General features: G+C 39.4%; 2 protein-coding genes across 3 annotated transcripts in view; both read right to left on the bottom strand.

Annotated features, from left to right (window-relative positions):
- Positions 1–7,283, bottom strand: part of LOC119882659 (alpha-2-macroglobulin-like protein 1) — a 41,150-nt gene extending 33,867 nt beyond the window's left edge. The window contains exons 1-2 of the mRNA XM_038692814.1: positions 7,093–7,283; positions 6,790–7,017 (exon numbers count right to left, since the gene is read on the bottom strand). Coding sequence (XP_038548742.1) covers positions 6,790–7,017; positions 7,093–7,221 — 357 coding nt within the window. The 5' untranslated portion in view covers positions 7,222–7,283. The remainder of the gene's footprint in view (positions 1–6,789; positions 7,018–7,092) is intronic.
- The window catches only part of LOC119882654 (alpha-2-macroglobulin-like), a 237,305-nt gene extending 220,950 nt beyond the window's left edge, over positions 1–16,355 (bottom strand). For both annotated transcript variants that reach the window (XM_038692803.1, XM_038692806.1), the window contains exon 1: positions 16,258–16,355. In XM_038692803.1, coding sequence (XP_038548731.1) covers positions 16,258–16,340 — 83 coding nt within the window. In that variant the 5' untranslated portion in view covers positions 16,341–16,355. The remainder of the gene's footprint in view (positions 1–16,257) is intronic.
- Between the last annotated feature and the right edge of the window lie 4,719 nt (positions 16,356–21,074).

Here is a 21,074-nt window from a genome sequence, read left to right as displayed (position 1 = left end):
AATATTGGACAGAAAATAGGTAATGAGGTCTAGTTTAATAACTGACTAAGTGTCAGACACTTAAAGGGAGGAGTTTTAAAGTTTGATGGCCACAGGAAGGAATGACTTCCTGTGGCGCCCTGTGGTGCATTTTGGGGGAATGAGTCCTGCATTGAAATTGCTCCTGTGTTTGAGCAGCAAGTCATGGAGTGGGTGGGAGACATTGTCCAAGATGACATGTAGTTTGGACAGCCTCCTCCTCTGACACCACCGACAGAGAGTCCAGCTCCACCCCCACAACGTCACTGGCCTTGCGGATCAGTTTGTTGAGTCGTTTTGCATGTTCAGTAACAATAGTCTTAGAAAAATAACTCGCAAGGAATAATCAGGCATATTTTTCAAATCTGAGGGCCCCTAGGCACAAACACCTCCATCATTACAACTTATGTTGCATGCTGAGTGTATGTGTCATTGGAGGTTGAGCGGGTTGCCCGTTAATTGGAAGATTGGTGGTTCAATCCCCGGCTCCTCCAAGCTATCTGTCAAAGTGTCCTTGGGCAAGGATGATTGCCCACCAGTGTGTGAATGTTAGTTTCTTTTTGAGCACTTAGGCTCAGGCCCCATCCACACTACTGCATTTTAGTTTACAAAGGAGAATTAAAATGAATACGATCTCTGTCCACACCAGCGTAGCCTATTTGCTGCGTTTTAGAGTTGATCTCCGTCTACATGAAAATGCACATCTGCTGGCCGTTCAGGTACACTGGGCATGCCGGTGTGTAAACATGAAGCAGATGGTCTCTTCTACAGAAGATTTGGCAAAAGAATAAAGAAATGTAGACGAAGAATCAGACCAGATTTATTTTTTCCATGCAGCAATAACGAGCTGGGACTGTGGCGGCGGAAAACAGACTGGGAGTCGTCGCAAAGTAAACGGCGACATGCACAGTACAAGTGTAGGCAGATAAGTGTTATTTGCATGGTACAGAATATTTTAGTCAACTCAAAAACTCTGTCGGTAGCATCATGTTTCTGCTTTGCATGACTTATAAGACCCAATCAGAGAGCCAAGTGTGAGCGTCTGCGTCATTGTTTCTAAAGTCCTCCGTTTTGGCCCGTCTTCACAAAAACACCCTCCAGACTGTAACAGTACGTCACCTGTCCATAATTTATGTTTATGTATGTTCATAATTTGTTACTCCAAAAGAAACAAAAAAATAGAATATTTTATGTATCATCCAATAGTTAGTTGGAGATTTTACTTATTTGAGTGTTCTACCTTAATTTTCTATCTGTCTTTATCAATCTATGGTACTGAATGTTAACTATCATTATTGTTCTAATATTTGATGTCAGTACATGTTCACTGTTTTCTGGATTGCTTTCTATTGTTATTTGTAACTTTTTTCCCCCCTACAGGTCTGTTAGAGCTCACAACTGGAGATACAGCAGACTTGAGGAATCAACTGACTCTGGGATACTATTCCTGTACATACAACCAGACATTAATTGATGCACTTCAGCATGTATTTTATTTAGGCTGTGTATTTTGGTTATTAAGGGGGATCACATTATGTGGTCAGTACAACATCTTATAGTGTCAATGGTATAGTCATCAAGACTAATGAGTTACTACTTTGTGCCAATGAAATTTTCCTGATTGCAGAATGCACTGTTTAATGTCTATGCATTGTCTACATACTACTGTATCTACCAATTTTGACCAGTGTTCATTTTGTTAATGATGCATTGCATTGGATTTTGATTTGGAATCATTCATTGGAGTTAATTAATGTTATGAATTGTTTAAATCAGAATTCTGTATTATTGATTTCAAATCATTTTTTGATAAAAATGTATTTCTCTGAAAACATTTTGTTCTGGTTGCCATTTAGTGGCAATATATTCATAAATGAGCAAGCTATTGAAATTACAACGTCAAAAGTACATATTTCAGGCATTTGGTCCCTGATAATGGTGTTAAGGGATTTTTAAGAGCTTTTTCCCAGAAACTAACAGGTGTGAAAGTTGTGAGAGGATGTGCAGGAGAGATGAGAGGTGATTTGATGCCAATATATTCATGAATAATAAAGCTACTGAAATTAAAATGTCAAAAAGTACATATTTCAGGCAATGGGTCCCTGATATTGGAGTTAAGGGATTCTCTAAGAGCTTTTTTCAAAAACTAACAGGTGTGAAAGTTGTGAGAGGATGTGCAGGAGAGATGAGAGGTGATTTGATGCCAATATATTCATGAATAATAAAGCTACTGAAATTACAATGTCAAAAAGTACATATTTCAGGCAATGGGTCCCTGATATTGGAGTTAAGGGATTCTCTTAGAGCTTTTTTCAGAAACCAACAGGTGTGAAAGTTGTGAGAGGATGTGCAGGATAGATGAGAGGTGATCTGATGCCAATATATTCAACAATAAGCAAGCTATTGAAATTAAAATGTCAAAAAGTACATATTTCAGGGATTGGGTCTCTGATATTGGAGTTAAGGGATTCCTTAAGGGCCTTTTTCAGAAACTTACAGGTGTGAATGTTGTGAGAGGATGTGCAGGACAGATGAGAGGTGATTTGGTGCCAATATATTGATAAATGAGCAAGCTATTGAAATTGTTTACTTGTAATGTGCATAATTAAGAATTTAATTAATGTATTAATTTATTTTCATGTTTGCTTACAAACTTACAGGTGTGAAATGTTTGAGGGTGGTCACTAGTTATATTAGCAGTGGTTTGAGATTTTTATGTTGAAAAACATTTATTGAAGATTGAAATGGATGTGTTGCAATTTGCAGACGGTCTCTAACTCCCCCTACAGTGACAGGCACATTTGACAGACATTCAGTGCATTGCGCTCTCGACTGCGTCATTATCCTCAGGGATTTTGAGGTGATCACAGCTGTGAAACTTCTGCCTGAATTAGCTCTCCAATATATCCCTAAACTGTGAGAAATGGAGATTTTGACACGGACCTATTGAATGTAACAGGTGTGAAAACCGACGAATGTTGAATATTAAACTAACTTCACCCCGACCAGTACTCCTCTCATGTCAACCCTCCCGTTTCCCCCGGGATTCTCCTGTATTTTTCCGTTCTCACCCCGTATCTTCCCGTTTAAATGTTTCCCTGTAAATCTCCCATATTTTTAACCTTAATAAAATCAGAGACGGTATGCGCATGATGTCACAGAACGCAGTTACGCTCATTGAGTGGCAGAAAGACGAGCAGCAGTGTTAGCTTGAATCAGCTAAAACACAAACAACACATCTAAAATGGGAAAGAGCTGGACCACTGGTGCTTTGGTAAGCAGTAAGGATCACTGTTGAGTCCTACTGCCTTTAATTTGAGCAAATAATCACTTGTTTTACTTCCGGTTTGCTAAACGCAGTCTTGGTAACAGGGCTGAGTTCAGTGCCGACAAAACATCGCAAAACGTTTTTTTCAACGAACACCCTGGCTGTGTTCGAAACGGAAGGCAGTTGCCTCGCTGCCTCGATACCATAATAGACAGATGCCTCAGAAGCAAGCGGGAAGCTTCCGGTCTACAATATGAAGCCGATGCGGAAGTACCTAAAATCTGCATTCTATTGAAAATCCAGCAGGGGGCGACTCTTCTGGTTGCAAAAAGAAGTCTGGCTCCATTAGAAATAATGGGAAAATGACCCTACATCTCAGCTGAATAATTACCCCAGTAAACACTTTCCTGAGTTTATGGTCTCAGTCGCTAGTTTCACGTCTTCTTCCATACAAAATGATGTTCATTTAGTAAATTATGGTCCCATTTATTTTAAAGTAGACCACAAAGCAGAGTATGTTTCAGGGTGGGACTATCTTTGATTGACAAATCGTTACCATGGCAACCTGTCAATCAGGTTAGAGTGACTCTTACCCACGGCACAGGAGTTGGCTGTTCTCTTTCTCTGGTGAGTACGTTCAGTTTTAAGACTGTTGTTCGCTAGACAAAGCCCTGTTAAAATGACAGCTAACATGACTTATAGTTGCACCTAGCTAAGCAAGCTTGCTAGCTCTGCACACGGCCGTTAGCTCCGCCGTATCTTCACTTCCGGGCACTTCCTGGTTGCAAAAACTCGACATGGCAGCGCCCTATCGGCCAAACTCGAAGCTTCAAAACGCCAGTCCACAAACCAACGGGTGACGTCACGATGACTACGTCCATTTCTGGTTGTCAGAAGAGACATTTGCCTTAGTATCAGCTAACTAGCTATTGAAAAGCCAAACGGCTAACAGACGCCTCAGAAATCATACTGAACAAACTTGGTTGGTTACAGTCCCGGGCTAATATGATAGTTCAGTGTTTAGTTCTCGCTAGATTTTCAAAAATCAAAGCGAGAAAACTACTAAAAACCTTTAAAAACGTATATTTGTGTACAAATTCGGCTCGTTTGTCCGCCAACTTGACCAGTTTTCGAAAGCTCTGGCGGCTGCAGACGCGCTGCTTTAATGGGTAATAGTCAGCATTAAGTCATCATTGATGCTGCCTTCAAAACTGTCTGTTACTGGGGCAGCTTGAAGGCATCTCAGAAGACAGGAAGAGATCATTCGAGCAGTTTCGAACAGCACTCGATGCCTCGCTGTCCTGTTAGACACCTTCTGAAACAGCAGTTTAGCCCATTTCAAACACAGTCCTTGTTGTGTACGCAATCGCACTGAATTTTCCTTCCTTTTTAACACCATTGTATTTACAAACTTCTCGCTGCTGATTGGGTAACACATGAGACACACCCACCAATAGGGAGAAAACATACCTCAAAGCCCGTTGCAGAACGTTGCGCTATGTTGCAAGGAAACATGTCGTTTAATCAGAAAATGTTGCAAAACGGTGCAAAACATTTTGAGATTGAACTCGCCCCAGATGTTCTGCCACTCAGTCCAGTGTGTTCCGGAAGGGGAAGTGACATCAACGCGTGCTTCATGCACAAGGATAAAAAATTAAAACAATCCACTGAAATGATATAAGGCCTATAGCCTACTAGTGGTAAACCAAATGAAATTAGCCTATAATGAATATAATAGCCTAACTATATGTAATATTAACAATATATACTATACACTATAAATTATAGTATAATATTGAATTAACATTGCACTTTTATTTATTTGAATTTTCCTTATTTTCAAATCTCATTGAAGGCAGCTACTCTCTGTAGCCCCCTCTCCCTCTCTCCACTCCTCTCCCCCCTAAGGCCCTGTGTCCACCAAAGTATTTTTTTTCTGACGCCAGCGTCTTTTTTCAATTCATTGCAATGGGAGTGCCACGTTTTTTCTTAGAAGAAAAGCAATCTAGTGTGTGTGGACCGCATACACTAGATTGCTTTTCTTCTAAGAAAAGCAATCTAGTGTATGTGGTCCAATGCAGTGAGGAATGCACAGACCTGTATATTGGGGAGACTAAACAACCACTACACAAACGCATGGCTCAACACAGAAGGGCCAACTCCTCAGGTCAAGAGTCTGCAGTCTACTTACATCTGAAGGACAGAGGACACTCGTTTGAGGACCACCAGGTGCACATTTTAGACAGAGAAGATGGATGGTTTGAAAGAGGTGTCAGGGAAGCCATCTACACCAGGGTGGAGAAGCCGTCATTGAACAGGGGAGGGGGTCTACGCCACCACTTATCCCCCACTTTCAATGCTGTCCTTTCATCACTTCCCAGGAAACTCAACAAACGTAACCTATTGGCCTCAGGTGAAGATACCAACGATGGTCGTTCAGTCTTGGCCACAGGTAGTCTTAACGACTGTAACGACTGTCGTCACAGCAACAAGGAACACTAACGAACCAGCGGGATAACGATCCCACTGAGGTTAAATAGCTGAGTTTCCCTGCCAGTCAGTCAGAAGTGAAGAAGTCCTTTGGATAAGGGACGAAACGTCTTCCAGTAGCTTCAACCAAGTCCAGTTGCCCTTGATTTTAACCTTTGTTGGATATGTATCATAGCAACCACAGCGTCTTGAAAAAAAACCCACCCTAGCGCTCCCAGCTAGGCGTTTCAGAACAGCAGGTGGCGTTTTCAGCCGGTAAAAATGCTTTGGTGGACACGGGCCCTAAAGCCCACAGAACCTGCCTGAACTTTCCAGAACAAAAAGCAGCTACTTCAGAGTTTATCATTGACTCAGGATGTCTGGGCTCCTTTATCTCCTGAATATTTTGGCTACAGCCTTTTTTGTTGCAGTTTTTATGGTTGTAGTTAATTTATAAAGATGCTGTTTGTTCTGTTTTTGTAGTTGATTCCACAGTAAAGCTATATTTGTTAAGCTATAAGATGTTTACAGTAACCAGGCAAAGGCTGCTATGGCTTAAGTCTCTAAGACAGATTTGGTGGAATTTGTTGCCCATGTATCCTGGCAACAAAATAAACAGTTGGCATTTCATGATACTTTATCATCTGTTAACTTAATAACACTTAACATTGTTTATAGGACCAATTAAATAAATATACAGTATACTGTATAATACTACATGATAAATAAAAGGCTCCAAAGACCAAGTGATCGGTATCAGCCAATACTGCTTTCAGCAATCGGTGATCGGCTCAAAAAATCATGATCGGAGCTACTCTAGCTAATATGTTACCATGTAGCACAGAAACAGGAAATCTCCTGGGTAATATGGACAGTTTCTGTGTCTCATGTTTCAACGGCTAAATGACATTAAGTGTTTTACTTTAGGCCAGGTGTCATTAATCTGAAACTTCATTTTAAAAGCATCTTCCCTATGTCCATGTCTCTGGAAGAGAAGTGGTGACCAGCTGAGTAATACTTCACCCACCACTCACCAGATACATCACATCCACAGGGCCCCGGTTCTCTCCAACTACAGTGTATTTGATGGAAATGTCTTCTTCTCTGCCACAGAGAAGAAGCTGATCCTTCTTCTTCACCTCCAGGGTGCTGACTGTTTTAGAATCAGGAGAAGAAGGTCCAGCCGCAGACAACACTTGATCTCCAGCCTCATAGTATGGCATTCTATAACCAACGTAGTCCAGCGTCGGTTTGTTGCCAACCTAGATTGCAGAAGAGAAACACCACAAATGAGCTCATGGTGGAAGAGGTAGAAGAATGTTTTTTCGTTTACTTACGTAGAGGTGGATGTCTCCTTTAAAGTCAGCAGAGCTGAATGAGAAGGTGGCAATCCCATCACTGTCAGTTGTGAGGTTCTGTACCAGACGTGCTGACCACCTTTCACCCTCAAACAGGTACACTGGCATGTCAGGAATGGGTGTATTATTGTAGTGAACTGCTTTAATCTGTTAGAAGCACAAAGTTGTATCATGGCTTCATTTGCACTGTGAATAGAATCAGACTGAAGAAGTGGAGACCACATGCACTTACTTTTCCCTCCACATTTGATCCTTGGTCATAAATCTTGGGTGTGTCAATGAAGGACAGCTTTCCAACAACATATGAAATCCCTATTCTCTTCTCCTGTTGGTATAAAATCCCTGTACAAGAAGCCTCCATGTTACAACAATGTTTAAACATATGACATTGTGATTTTCTTAATACAAATAAATATAATTATAAATATACTATATGAAATATATTATACTTGCCCGTCCCCTCCTCTTCCACCTTGGTACTGAGGTCCAGCACATCTTGCAGCACCTTTTGGTCAAGTTTTGTGAAAGTTGACATCTTGAAGAAAAAAGTGGCACAGCCTCTCTTGTCCATCTAGAAAATACAATAAAATAAGGACATTTTAAACCTTCATATTCTTATTCAGTCAAACTTTGTTCAGCTTTTTCATACCTTTATTTAGTTTTCAGTATCCACAATTCAAGCAAGTTATGGAGACACAATCGAACACATACTGAATCATACTGTTCATCCTCACCTACTTTAAGTTACAAATGTAGAGACGCTTCTCTTTCTCATGTAACAAACACATGGGCACATGTAAATTACACACACAAAAACTTTCATTCAAAAAAAAGTTTCATTCAGTTCTATGTCTCAATGTAACAGAGGACTCCTATGGTAACTTTAGTTCATTTCCAATTGATCATCTTGTTGATAGTGCTGCAGGCTCACTGCAAATGATACTTCAATGCTTTCTTCATCTAAGCGATTAATATGTCTTGGGGGGATTTCCCCCTTTCTGGTATATATATCCCTGCCTCTGCTCTGCTGGGAAAAAAATGTATACCCTCCTCAGAGTAATCAGTGCAACTTCACTGGTTATCTAACAGATCACAAAACTCAGGGTTGGATCGATCTGTGGTTTGTTTTGTTTTGTTTTGTTGTTTGTTTGGTTAAATTTATTTTCAAATGTGCTACTTTGGTTCTGATCTAGCTGCCTGTCTCTGTCTGTAGGTAATCACTACTCTGTAGTCTTGTTCAATGTCCCACCCACAGAATTGTTAGATACAAATCACGAATAACAGCCTATCAACAGTCACAAGACATTTGCTCCGGTGAGCAGCAGAACTGTGTGTCGAAGGGAAGGCAGCCAATATTACTGAAGCTACAATAATTAAAATAAAGAATTTTTCAATCAGTTGATCTTCCCTTACCTACTCACTGCACTTCAAAGTTCAGAGTTAAACACAGCTTGCATCTCTTTTCTATCTTTTCATTGCAACTCTGCATCACACTTTTTATTTTTCCCACCTGACAGACTGAGACAGGTGGGAGAAAACCTTTCTCACACTGTGATAAATTTTGCAATCAATCCACAGGGAGATTTATTTTCATTAAAAAAAACATCCGCACCCTGCCTATAGACCTACATCTAACTTTCCCTTCCTCCCAAAGATTCTTCAGGAAGCAGCCAATCAGCTGTGTAACTTTCAACATAGCAATGTTTTATTTGAGGATTTACAGTCAGAATTCACACATCCTATGACAGGGACAATTAATTGGCATTAAGGGAACTGCTCTAAGCTGCTTAAAATCCTATTAATCAGATCTATCTCAGTTTGTACATGTTAGGGATGAATCCTGCATACACGCCAAAGTCAGTGACAGAGACTAATTCAATTCAAGCATAGGTTTGTGCTTTCTTGTCCCTCTCCTTTCCTTCTATCTCTTTCTGCAGGTGTTTCTGGCTCTAGAGCTGTGGAGTCTAGATCTGTGGTTGCAGGCTTCCTGCTGCCCCATGTTCCATATTTCTGTGTGGATATTGTATTAATATTGAAGCAGATGGCCACCGACCACCGACCCTTAGTCACAGTCCTGCTAAAAGGGAGTTTTTCCTTGCCTGTGTCTTCAAGGGCTTGCTCGTGATCAGAAAGGTTGGGTCTCTTATGTAGGGGGGGGTCACTGTTAGGTACGGGGCATGTTGTGCACTCACAATGACGAAACTAACTTGGCTGATTAAAGTCACACAAACTAACTCCAGGTTTGCTCAGTCAGAATACTGTAGACCTATTTTTACACTGCACAATTACTGTATCTATGGCTGAACAGTGCATTCTGTGCAAGTGTTTGCTAACCCAACACATATTTACTGTTGCTATGCCTGTAATAAGCATTCTGTGTTGGTGATATTTTTCTTGGATTTATGGCCAATGTAATCATAAAAGGTAAAAAGATATGTTTATGAATTAAAAAGACCTAACCTGTGGGACCTAACTTCAGATGCCACTTTTGGGTAAGCTTTAGTTTCTTGGATCAATGTCTGTGGATTGAAAATGATAATCAAATCTGGCCAAATCTCAAAGCCGTTATTTTCAAAATGTGGATTTTGCAACTGGAAAACGAACTTCAAAAGCTCTCTGAGCATGCTGAAACAAATGAACACAAACATGCTGGAACTAATTATCGTCACCAGGCAAGACCGCTTGTTACCCAGTTTACATTTGTTCTGTATGGGCGTAAGGTCTAACTTTAATGCACCTTTGTTACAGCACAAATGAGTTGCCACAGCAACTGTACCTGCTTTGTCTCGTTGTAGCATGGGGCAGTTATGTCAGGGATTCCTTCTGGATGCTCAGGGATGATTACACGGGCAGGATAAATATACTGATTAAGAGGTCGGCACAGCTGCACTTCAACACTGCCTGGCACAGGCTGTCTATATGTATACCTATTTAGAGGGACATAGAAGAAAAACACTGGGCTGTTGAAAAGGAGTCATTCACACCAAACTGAACCTATTTTAGATTATCTAAGAGTGTGAGTGAGTTAAAGGGGTTTTACTTACTTTGCACATACTTCAGCTTTGATTTCTTCCTGCTCAATACTTGCTTCATCAGACATATTTATTGTTACATCAAATTTTGGCAAAACTGGGGACAAAACATGACTGTTAGCATTCTTGCTTCATCATAAATGCACTGAAACGGAAGTGGAAAAAAATAACGTACCATATTTCTCCACCTTGAAGCTCTGATATAGTTTATTTTCACCAATCGACACAATGACTTGGTAGGTTCCTTCACGGGCCTCAGAGTTCAGGGAGTAAGAAAGCTGCAGTATTTTACCATTCGATGTTTCATTCAGCCACTGCCCAATCCTGTTGTTGTTAGGATCCTGTGCATTAAGGCAAATGGGAAGAACATGTATTTATGACAAAAACAGGATACTAATGTGAATACAGGGTGACAGTACACATGCCACACAGATATACACTGCTAACCAGCAGCTCATTATACATTTATCTCCTTCAACAAGATGGCAGATAAATCTGGGACATTTTGAAAGTGTAAAATTGTTGACTCTCAGTTTAAAAAACATGTTTACTTGAAGCAATTTTAAAGCTTGAAACTGACGACATATTATTTGAAATAGATGAAAACAGATGCTGACCAGTGCATAAGTAGGCTAATATTAGTGTCCTGTTACAGACATATTGGTATTCAATGTAGTTTGACAAAATATCTTAACTAAAAGGTCCACTTACTAGCTCAGCTAGCCAACAGTATTGGGGTTGAGTTTGTGAAGTGCAAAATTAAAAAAAAAATTAATTTAAAATATATATATATTCAAATATTTCATAGCGGTGGGGTAAACACTAAAAAGGTTTAGGCTTTTTTACCTGAGAAAGAAAATGGTCAGATCGTCTTACCTCAATTTCGATGATGTTGTACTGCAAAAGAGAGAGGGAGAGAATTTTTAGGGTCAAGTTGGTTTATTTTGTTCTCATCACACAGTGTCCTGATTAGTGTGGGTTAGACATTTTTTCTTCATTTAAACAATGTGAAATCAAGAGCAGTGAGCAGTCAATGCTCTTACGTTTCACAATCAGTGAACAGGCATGTTTAACACACATTAACAATAAAAGTGCTTTTCCAAAGGCAAAACATTCACAAATTCTATTTATTCAATTCAATTCAATTCAATTTTATTTATATAGCGCCAAATCACAACAACAGTTATCTCACAGCGCTTTTCATAAAAGAGCAGGTCTAGACCGTACTCTGTGATGTTATTTACAGAAGCCCAACAGTTCCCACCAAGAGCAAGCACTAGGAGACAGAGGCAAGGAAAAACTTCCTTTTAAGAGGCAGAAACCTCCAGCAGAACCATGGCTCAGGGTGGGCGGCCATCTGCCTCGACCGGTTGGGGTGAGAGAGAGAGAGAGAGAGAGAGATGTAAGGAGAGAGAGAGAGAGATGTAAGGAGAGAGAGAGGGGAGGGAGGCAGCCTACACAATATACACACAGAGGTACACACAGTGAAGGTAATGTTGCTATAGACTAAATGAAAAATGGTACAGATATTTATAATAGTGTTAATGGTAACCATCGTAATGTTAATGATTATAATAACAATAAGACTAGCAACAATAGTCGTTGCAGCAGAGGGTGTCGAGCAGGAACACGGGGGCAGCAGGTGACCCGCAGCCACAGCTCCAGACTCCACAGCTCCAGAGCCAGAAAACCTGCAGGAAGTGATAGGAGGAGAGAGGAGAGAGACGAGAAAGCACAAGACTAACAGAAAGGGGAGAAGTTGTGTTAGTAACATGCAATAATGGGATAAGGTTGCATACAGAGGGAGAGAAAGTAGAGGAGAGAGGAGCTCAGTGCATCATGGGAAATCCCCCGGCAGTCTAGGCCTATAGCAGCATAACTAAGGGATGGTTCAGGACTACCTGAGCCAGCCCTAACTATAAGCTTTATCAAAGAGGAAAGTCTTAAGCCTACTCTTAAATGTGGAGATGGTGCCTCCTGAACCCAAACTGGAACCTGGTTCCACAGGAGAGGAGCTTGATAGCTGAACGCTCTGGCTCCTAGTCTACTTTTGGAGACTCTAGGAACCACAAGTAACCCTGCATTCTGGGAGCGCAGTGCTCTGGTGGGGTAGTAAGGTACTATGAGCTCTTTAAGATAAGATGGTGCCTGACCATTAAGAGCTTTGTAGGTAAGAAGAATGATTTTAAATTCTATTCTGGATTTTACTGGAAGCCAATGCAAAGAAGCTAAAACAGGAGAAATGTGATCTCTTTTCCTGGTTCCTGTCAGAACACGTGCTGCAGCATTCTGGATCAGCTGAAGAGTCTTAATGGACTTTTTCGAGCAGCCTGATTTGGAATTGCAGTAATCCAGCCTAGAAGTAACAAATGCATGGACTAGTTTTTCTGCATCATTTTTAGACAGGATGTTCCTGATTTTCGCAATATTACGTAGGTGAAAAAAGGCGGTCCTTGAAATTTGCTTAATGTGAGACTTAAACGACATGTCCTGATCAAAGATAACTCCAAGATTCCTCACAGTGGTGCTGGAGGCCAAGGCGATGCCATCCAGGGAAACTATATCTTTAGATAATGCGTCACGGAGGTGCTTAGGCCCCAGAGCAATAACTTCAGTTTTATCTGAGTTTAACATGAGAAAATTACAGGTCATCCAGGTTTTAACATCCTGAAGGCACATTTTAAGTTTAGCTAACTGATGAGTTTCATCTGGCTTGATCGATAGATATAACTGAGTATCATCTGCATAACAATGAAAGCTTATGGAATGTTTCCTGATAATATTGCCTAAAGGAAGCATATATAAAGTGAAGAGGATTGGTCCAAGGACAGATCCTTGAGGAACTCCATGAGTAACTTTGGCGTGCATGGAGGACTCATCGTTAACATGTACAAACTGAAATCGATCTGATAAATAGGACTTAAACCAGCTTAGAGCGGTTCCTTTAATGCCAATGAAATATTCCAGTCTCTGCAATAGGACCTGATGGTCAATGGTATCAAATGCAGCACTAAGATCTAATAAAACCAGTACAGAGACAAGTCCTTTGTCTGATGCAATGAGGAGGTCGTTAGTAATTTTCAGCAGTGCTGTCTCTGTGCTATGATGAGCTCTAAATCCTGACTGAAAATCCTCAAATAAACTATTGCTCTGTAGAAAGTCACACAGCTGTTTAGCAACTGCTTTCTCCAGAACCTTAGAGAGAAATGGAAGGTTAGATATAGGTCTATAGTTGGCTAAAACATCCGGATCAAGTTTGGGCTTTTTCAGAAGAGGTTTAATTACATCTACTTTAAAGTACTGTGGTACATAGCCTGTTGATAAAGATAGATTGATCATATCTAGTATAGAGGTGCTGACTAAGGGTAGAACATCTTTAAGCAGCCTAGTCGGGATGGGGTCTAAGAGGCAGGTTGATGGTTTAGATGAAGAAATTATTGAAGTTAGTTGGTAAAGATTGAGGGAAGCAAAACAGTCTAAACATGTATCTGGTTCTACAGCTGTTTCTAAGGTTCCTGAGTTAAGAGATAAGTCGGTGCCAATTGAGGGCAGGTCTTGGTGAATTTTGTCTCTAATAGCTAGAATTTTATTATTAAAGAAGCTCATGAAATCGTAACTACTGAGAGCTATGGGAATACTTGGCTCAATAGAGCTGTGACTCTCTGTCAGCCGGCAGAGAGGGGGCTACAGAGTCGAGTGTCATTCGCAGCGAGCCTGCAGCACTATCAACAAGATGATCGATTTGGGAGGGACTGAAATTAGCATAGGAGTCCTCCGTTACTTTGTGACTAGATAATGTATTTAGAGCTGATGGAATCGCATCCTTAAATTTAGCTATGGCACTATCAGACAGACATCTTGTATAGAAATTTTTGCCCAATGGCGTGTAGTTCAGCAATACAAACTCAAAAGTTATCAAACAGTGGTCAGATAAAGAGGGATTCTGTGGGAACACCACTAAATGTTCAATTTCAATACCATACACCAAAACAAGGTCAAGGGTGTGGTTAAAACAGTGAGTCGGTTCATGAACACTCTGAGAGAAGCCGATGGAATCTAACAGAGAGATAAACGCAGTACTAAAGCTGTCATTCTCAACGTCCACATGAATATTAAAATCCCCTACAATAATAACTTTGTCCGTTTTAAGGACTAAAGTTGACAAAAACTCTGCAAATTCAGATAAGAATTCAGAGTACGGGCCAGGTGCTCGGTACACTATAACAAAAAGAATTGGTTGCAGTGATTTCCAACTTGGGTGCGAAAGACTAAGAACAAGACTTTCAAATGAGTTATAGTTTAGTTTAGGTTTAGAGCTGATTAGTAGGCTAGAGTGGAAGATAGCTGCAACTCCACCTCCTCGGCCTGTGCCTCGAGGAATGTGAGTATTAATATGACTGGGAGGGGTGGATTCATTTAGGCTAACATATTCTCCATCTCTGTAGTATCCTTTAATTGTCCATTAATTGTTAGTATCAAAGTGTATTTTGACACAAATAAACCCCACAGCACTGGCAAGTTTACCTAGGTGGCCTATTGACATAGATTTTCACCAGGATATTAGAGAAATAACTCTGGTTAAAGAGCAGACCCATGTCATTCAATTAATGATGTAATTTGTGTTCATTTTCACTTCACTATAGAGGGCCCTCCCACTGCCACAAGTCTAGGGCTATCTGGACCTGCTCTGGAGCAGGGTTAGCACAGAGAAAATATAGAGAAATCGACTCTGTTGGAGTCAGAGTTGGAGTCCATTCTGATTGTACTGTGGTGTTACACAGAGCACACAACCTGACAGCAAGTTTTATTTTGGACTTCCATCAAGTTATTACTTTTGGCAACAATGGTGCTCAGGTATTAGAGTCACAAGGAATATTGCATGAGTATGAGATTTAAAATTAGGGACAGTTTAAACACTCACCAGCTGACTGACAGGTCTGAACTTGGTGTCCAGTGTAACGACTCTGAAATGTACTGAGAGAAATGCAAAAAGATTATATGAAGCTGTTACAGCTAATCTATACCAGGGTTTAGTTACATCATTACTGTCAAAAGAACAAAGATTAGAGAGTGACATCATTGTGAGATGTGCATGCAGGCAGGGGATAGACAGCAAACTACAATAACTGAGAGCTTATGGGGAGAGCGACATATGAATCTTTTTGTTCCTTACGCAAAATTAATCTGTGGAAATGTTCAGTATCCTGAGAAGGAAACTTCTCTTTCAGCTCAGAGTGCATAATTAGCTATTAGCACTCTGTAATCTGGTCATAGTCCTGGATTTCAATAAAGTGGTGGATATTTTGCACAGAAATTGGTGATGACAAAACATAATTGAAGGTAAGATAGCCCACATGATTTGTGGCTGTGTTTGTCATTGGGCTTTATGAGTTTTCTACCCCATGCTGTGTGCACATCCACAATTGTTTGTAAACAGGAAACATGTCTTAATATGGTACCATATTGTTACAACATCAAAGATAATCAACTCAACGTTACCTGTTTGTCCAGGGAGGTAGATCGGTTTATCTGTTTGGACGAATGTCATTGGTTGATAGACTTTGATCATGACTTTCCTGACTTCTTTTGAATAGAAATTGTGTCCTCGTACCTCTACCTCCAACATCTGCACCATGTCATTCTCCACTAAAGGAACCTGCAACAGAAAGATCTTTTATTAAGGTTCTCTTAAGAAGAGTGTCTGTAACTGAAACATTTTCAAAGTGTTTTGTGGAAATGACTGAATGTCCATATCGAGGGCTGACCTGAAAATGAACACAGCCATGAAACTCTACACAGGATGTCTCTTTGAGAAGTGTTTTACTGTGCTCTTTGGACATCAAAGTGACGGTCATGTCCAGACTCTCGTTGGGCTTCAGGAGACTCACACAGAGTTTGGTCTCAGCTCCAGCTTCAAGAACTGCAGGAATGGCCACCAAGTACTGCCTACAGACACAGACACACAAACAGTAGATACTTTACTGGATCTCATCTGGAAGAAACTCCAACCCGGATGATTATGCAGAAAAAAAATAATTATCCTGTAAACTGGTTAAAACACATACAAAAACCCCACAATTTTATACTTTTTAGACAGTACAGGTAAACTTACGGTCTTGCCACTGCTTGACCCACACACATCCAGCTCAGGACACAAAGCGTCCATGTCCACATCTGAATCCCAGGAAGACCCATGACTGACTGACATGAGCCTCAGAGTCAACATCTGTTAAATAGCCTCTGATACCATCCACCTCTTCTTTACACACACACACACACACACAGTCATCATGCAACCGCTCTCTTGATTTCCAAGTATCCCATAAATCAGTCATTTATAGACTTCAGTTTTTTAATGTATCGTATAAGGCTGACTGCAATTAAAAGACATTTTTTAACACCTTTTTTTTGTTTAATCAGGTAAGGTTTAAAGTTATAAAAGTTTGTCATTCCAACTAAATGAAAAAAGAGTCTCACTATGGACACTTTTGTCCTAAGGCGCTACGTGGGGTAAAAATATAAATGAGGCATAAGTTTAATAAGAATAAAAATAATTCCAACAGTCACAATAGGGACCTCACCTCGACCACTGAGCTCCTTATTGTGAGTGTTAGAATTATTCTTATTCTTATTAAACTTTACCGCTTATGCCTAAATAATATCCAGTCATAGTGAGAGCGCCACTTACTACACATAGTGATCAGAAGACTGATCCGGAGCCAATCCCAGCTGACATCAGGCGAAAAGGCGGGGTACATATTTCAAACAAAACCAATAAAAACACTACTACTACACTCACTACTACAAAACTCTTAAAACAAACTGCAACCCAAAAAACCAACAAATATATAAATACACAAGATACTTGATGATGCTAATTCTGTCCCACAGAAAAAAACTAATGAAACTTATTAACTAAGTTCTTATAGCCAAAATTGATATATATAGTTTCCTTACCTCTACTCATGGTCATCATCCACCAGACAAATTGTAACCGATATCGACGTACAGATGAAAGGTGTCCATCAGGCAGCTTTCTCCTGTATCCTTCCACTGCAAGACTACAGAGCCAAAGAGTTGCCCAGTAACCCAGTGATTTGCTAAAAAATTTGTTTCAAATTTGTTCGACCTGCAAGTATCTAAAACACGCTAGTAATTCAAGATATTTCAAAATCTACAACTTTATGAAAATTGTTATCGTTTTTGCAAGTACATTTTCTTTTATAATTCTTATTATATTTATTCATTTATTTTATTTTTTATTTTTTATTTCTTATGTCAGAGATAGTGACTAAAATCTTTGAAAGTATACACCAGGGCAGGAAGGCTATTGATACATTAGAATTTTATCCTGAAGGAAAATTCTGCTTGAACACAGTACAGAATTGCTTTGTAAAAAAAAAAAAACCAAAAGACATCACACATCACAAAACACACCAACAAGAACCTGAGAAGTTGTACTTCACAAGAGGAAAATATAACCACAGAAGAAAAAGGACATTGTTGACAACATAGTTCCATGGATTATGCTAGTGTGGTTGTTGCCCATTGCTCTATTGAACTGAGGTTTGTGTAAAGTGCATATGCTAAGGTGTTAGTATGTTTATTGCATGTTGCCCTATTGCACCGAGATCACAATTAAAGTGCTGAAGTGCTTTTACATTGTTCAGCAGTTTAATGGAGGCTGGCACAAAGATAATTTTAGGCGATTTAATTTGCATTTTGGTACACAGAGATTATGGAAAATTATTGGTGATTAAGGGATGAAATATTCTGGATGGTGTATAATACGTATGATAAACATAGGCTAATGCCACTCAACCCCTTATGGCCAGGAACACTGAATAGACATTTTAATTGATCTGAAATTAAAGAGGGCTCCCTTTAATGATTACAGTGCTACTATCCCCAAATGAAAGATAAGTGTAATATCACAACCATTATCCAACAGTCATTAAAACATCAAATCATCAGGTCAGTGCTTGATCAACAAAGCCACAAAAAACAGCTGAAAACTAGGAGGTCCTTCTCAACAGCCAAGCCATCATTGGCCCAGAATAAGAAGTCATGTTTAGAGCAAGTCTGACCCAAAAACACCAAGAGACAAGAAAAACCCAGGTTGATAACTGCTTTACTTTAACCAAGCAGATTACGAAACAAAAACAGGACTTGTCTTGGTGGGTACCTCAATGACACTGTAAGCTAAGGCATATCAATGGTTAACCCTGACAACCAACATCTGCCAAAGATATAGCTGACATTTACTGTGCAGGTCTAGTTGACATCCTGGCAAAACAACTCTGTATCAGTCTCTTATGCAACAGCCCCTAGTAGGAACATGACAGTCTACAGTACTCCATCAAGGGCTGCACTGCCAATGGTGGCTGCCAGATAGGCTGACACTTGTGTGTTTTGGCATTTGGTCAATGACATGACATGCATATTTTTGTGTCAGAGTGAATTATTTTCTGTTAAAGTAATTTTAATCAATTCATGACATGTATCACTTTATTCTAATACATTTTCACTACTAATGATATATACTACTAATATACACTAATATACACTACTAATGATATATATTATTTTATGTTTTGGCATTTTATGTTTTGGCATCTCAAACTCCCAAATAAACAGATTAAGAAAAGATTTTAAATTGTGCTTTAAACCTTTCAAATAAACCAAATTTTGTAGTAACCAAAGTAGGCTACAAATAGTTTTAAAGTTGCTGAGATAATTGAAAAACTTCTATCCAGCAATTTGAATGTATTGAATTGTCAGGGTGGCACAACCGTAAGCATGGGACATTTATTCCGAAGTTAAAATTTATTAACAGTAACAGGTTATTGCATCATCCAGAGGACCCCAAGTGACCCTTTGGTCTGAGTGAAAAGGTTTGTAAATCCCTTTCAAACAATGATAAATATACCTATGTTTAACTTATAGTCAGACCATGTCAGGTGGTACAACCAATTGGAACATTTAAAAAATTGTTGTTAAATTACAATCTAATACGGTGTATCCATTGCACTGTAGCCTATTCCTGTTGTTTAACTGAATGTGATATCATGGATCAAGAAGAACAACGTTTAAAAAATGAATTAAAACACATGTTATTTAACAAATAAACCTTGTTTTTTGTAAATATGAATTACATCCATTTTGAAATGACTTTTTATAAAAAAGATTTTAGAAGCTTTATATGTCATTGATCCAGCTGCTTTGTCATGAAGTTTAGAAAGAAATTACAGGTGCAATGCCTGTGTCTCATGGAAGCTGATAGCCCTGATAACAACAACTTCCAATTGGGTCATGGAGCTCTTGGACGTGTACGTGTTAGGTGTTGAATTATTGATACCCTATCTCACAACCTGCATTTATATAAGTTTAACTGTCGTAGTAGCATTGTGACCTTTGAGAGATTTCTATATCCACTTTATTAATTATGGATCAAAATGAATAGGATCTACTTGTATGGAGTAGCAAATACCACTGTAAGAATAACAATCCGTACTTTATATACAATAATATGGATGTTTGATGTTTACTAAATGTTAGATATAGGTCACACTATCATGTCTGCATTCTGTATCAGTATGAAATACCACAACTCAAATTCTACATCAGACGTTAGCACTCATTTGGAAGGTGAAACTCTTGTTGGATTGTTGATATTTAGAACAACTTAGAACAAACAAAATATCAGTGTTAGCAATGTTTGACAATTTTGGTTTTGGTTCCCATATCAGATGTTGGTATCCTCCGTCAAGATGACATCGGCACGAGATGTTTGGAAGACACTGGATTGCGGTTACACCACGACTCAAAACCAACAAAATATCAACATCTAATGACGTAATTTAACGTTGTGCGGACGTTACCATCATGACGTTTAGCAGACACTGGTTCCCATACCTCATGTCCAAATGTTGGTATTCTACATCAAGATGACGTTTTCACGATGTTGCATTGCGGTTACTTAACACCACAACTTAAAACCAACAAAATATCAACATCTAAGTGTGGTCACTAACATAACATAATCTGTCTTCTGTAGAAAGGTGAAACAACCACAGCTAATGCTGTAGTACACAGCCAGAGGTGGAAAGTAACGGATTACAATTACTCACGTTGCTGTTATTGAGTGTTTTTTTGTGTCCTTGCACTTTTTAAAGTAGTTTTTTTAAATCTGTAATTTTAATTTTACTTAAGTAGGCCTATGTTTTGTTTAAAGTATTGTACTTCGCTACATTTTCAATCACATCCGTTACTGAGAAAAAAAAAAGTGCAAGGAAAAACTTGTGGCCACTTTGGCTTCAAGTTCAAGAGAACAGCTTCATGATGCAGTGTAAGCTGTGAAAAAAAGCTGTATTAAGTTATTGTGAATGCAACCTGAACATTTCCTGCTGCTGCAGATTCACATTAAAAGCATGCCTCTGGCAAAACACAAGTTGACTTTTATTTTGAAGTAGTCACAGGAAATCTGTTTTGTAAGTGAAGTTTGCGAAAGTTGAAAATATTAAACAGTAATATGGCAATTACAGATGTTTTTGAAAGTCCAGCCCCCACAGTGTCTGCTTAGAAAAATTTGTGCTCTTGAACAAATGTAGTTTCAGACCCCTGATGTAGAGGTAAGTAATAAAAATAATTGCCTACTTGTACCATTCAGAATCAGAAGGAGCTTTTTGCCAAGTAGTGTTTTACACATAGGAGGAATTTACTTTGGTGGCTTTGATCTGTAGCTAACGTACTGGTGTAGACAAGTGCTTGTACAGGTTTTTGAGTTTATGTGTGTGTGTTTGTGTGTGTCAAAGAGATTAGGGGTGCTTTGAAGAGGGGATGGGTGTTCAGAGTTCTGATGGCCTGGGGGTTAAAGCTGTTTCAGACTCTGGTCTATAAACTGCAGGTGATCTAAGAATGCTCTTCTAT

This window comes from Micropterus salmoides, unplaced genomic scaffold, assembly GCF_014851395.1.
Source record: "Micropterus salmoides isolate LMB-PRFRI ecotype aquatic unplaced genomic scaffold, ASM1485139v1 Ms_hic_scaffold_3, whole genome shotgun sequence".
Taxonomy (NCBI): Eukaryota; Metazoa; Chordata; class Actinopteri; order Centrarchiformes; family Centrarchidae; genus Micropterus; species Micropterus salmoides.
This window is presented reverse-complemented; position numbering and strand designations above follow the sequence as displayed.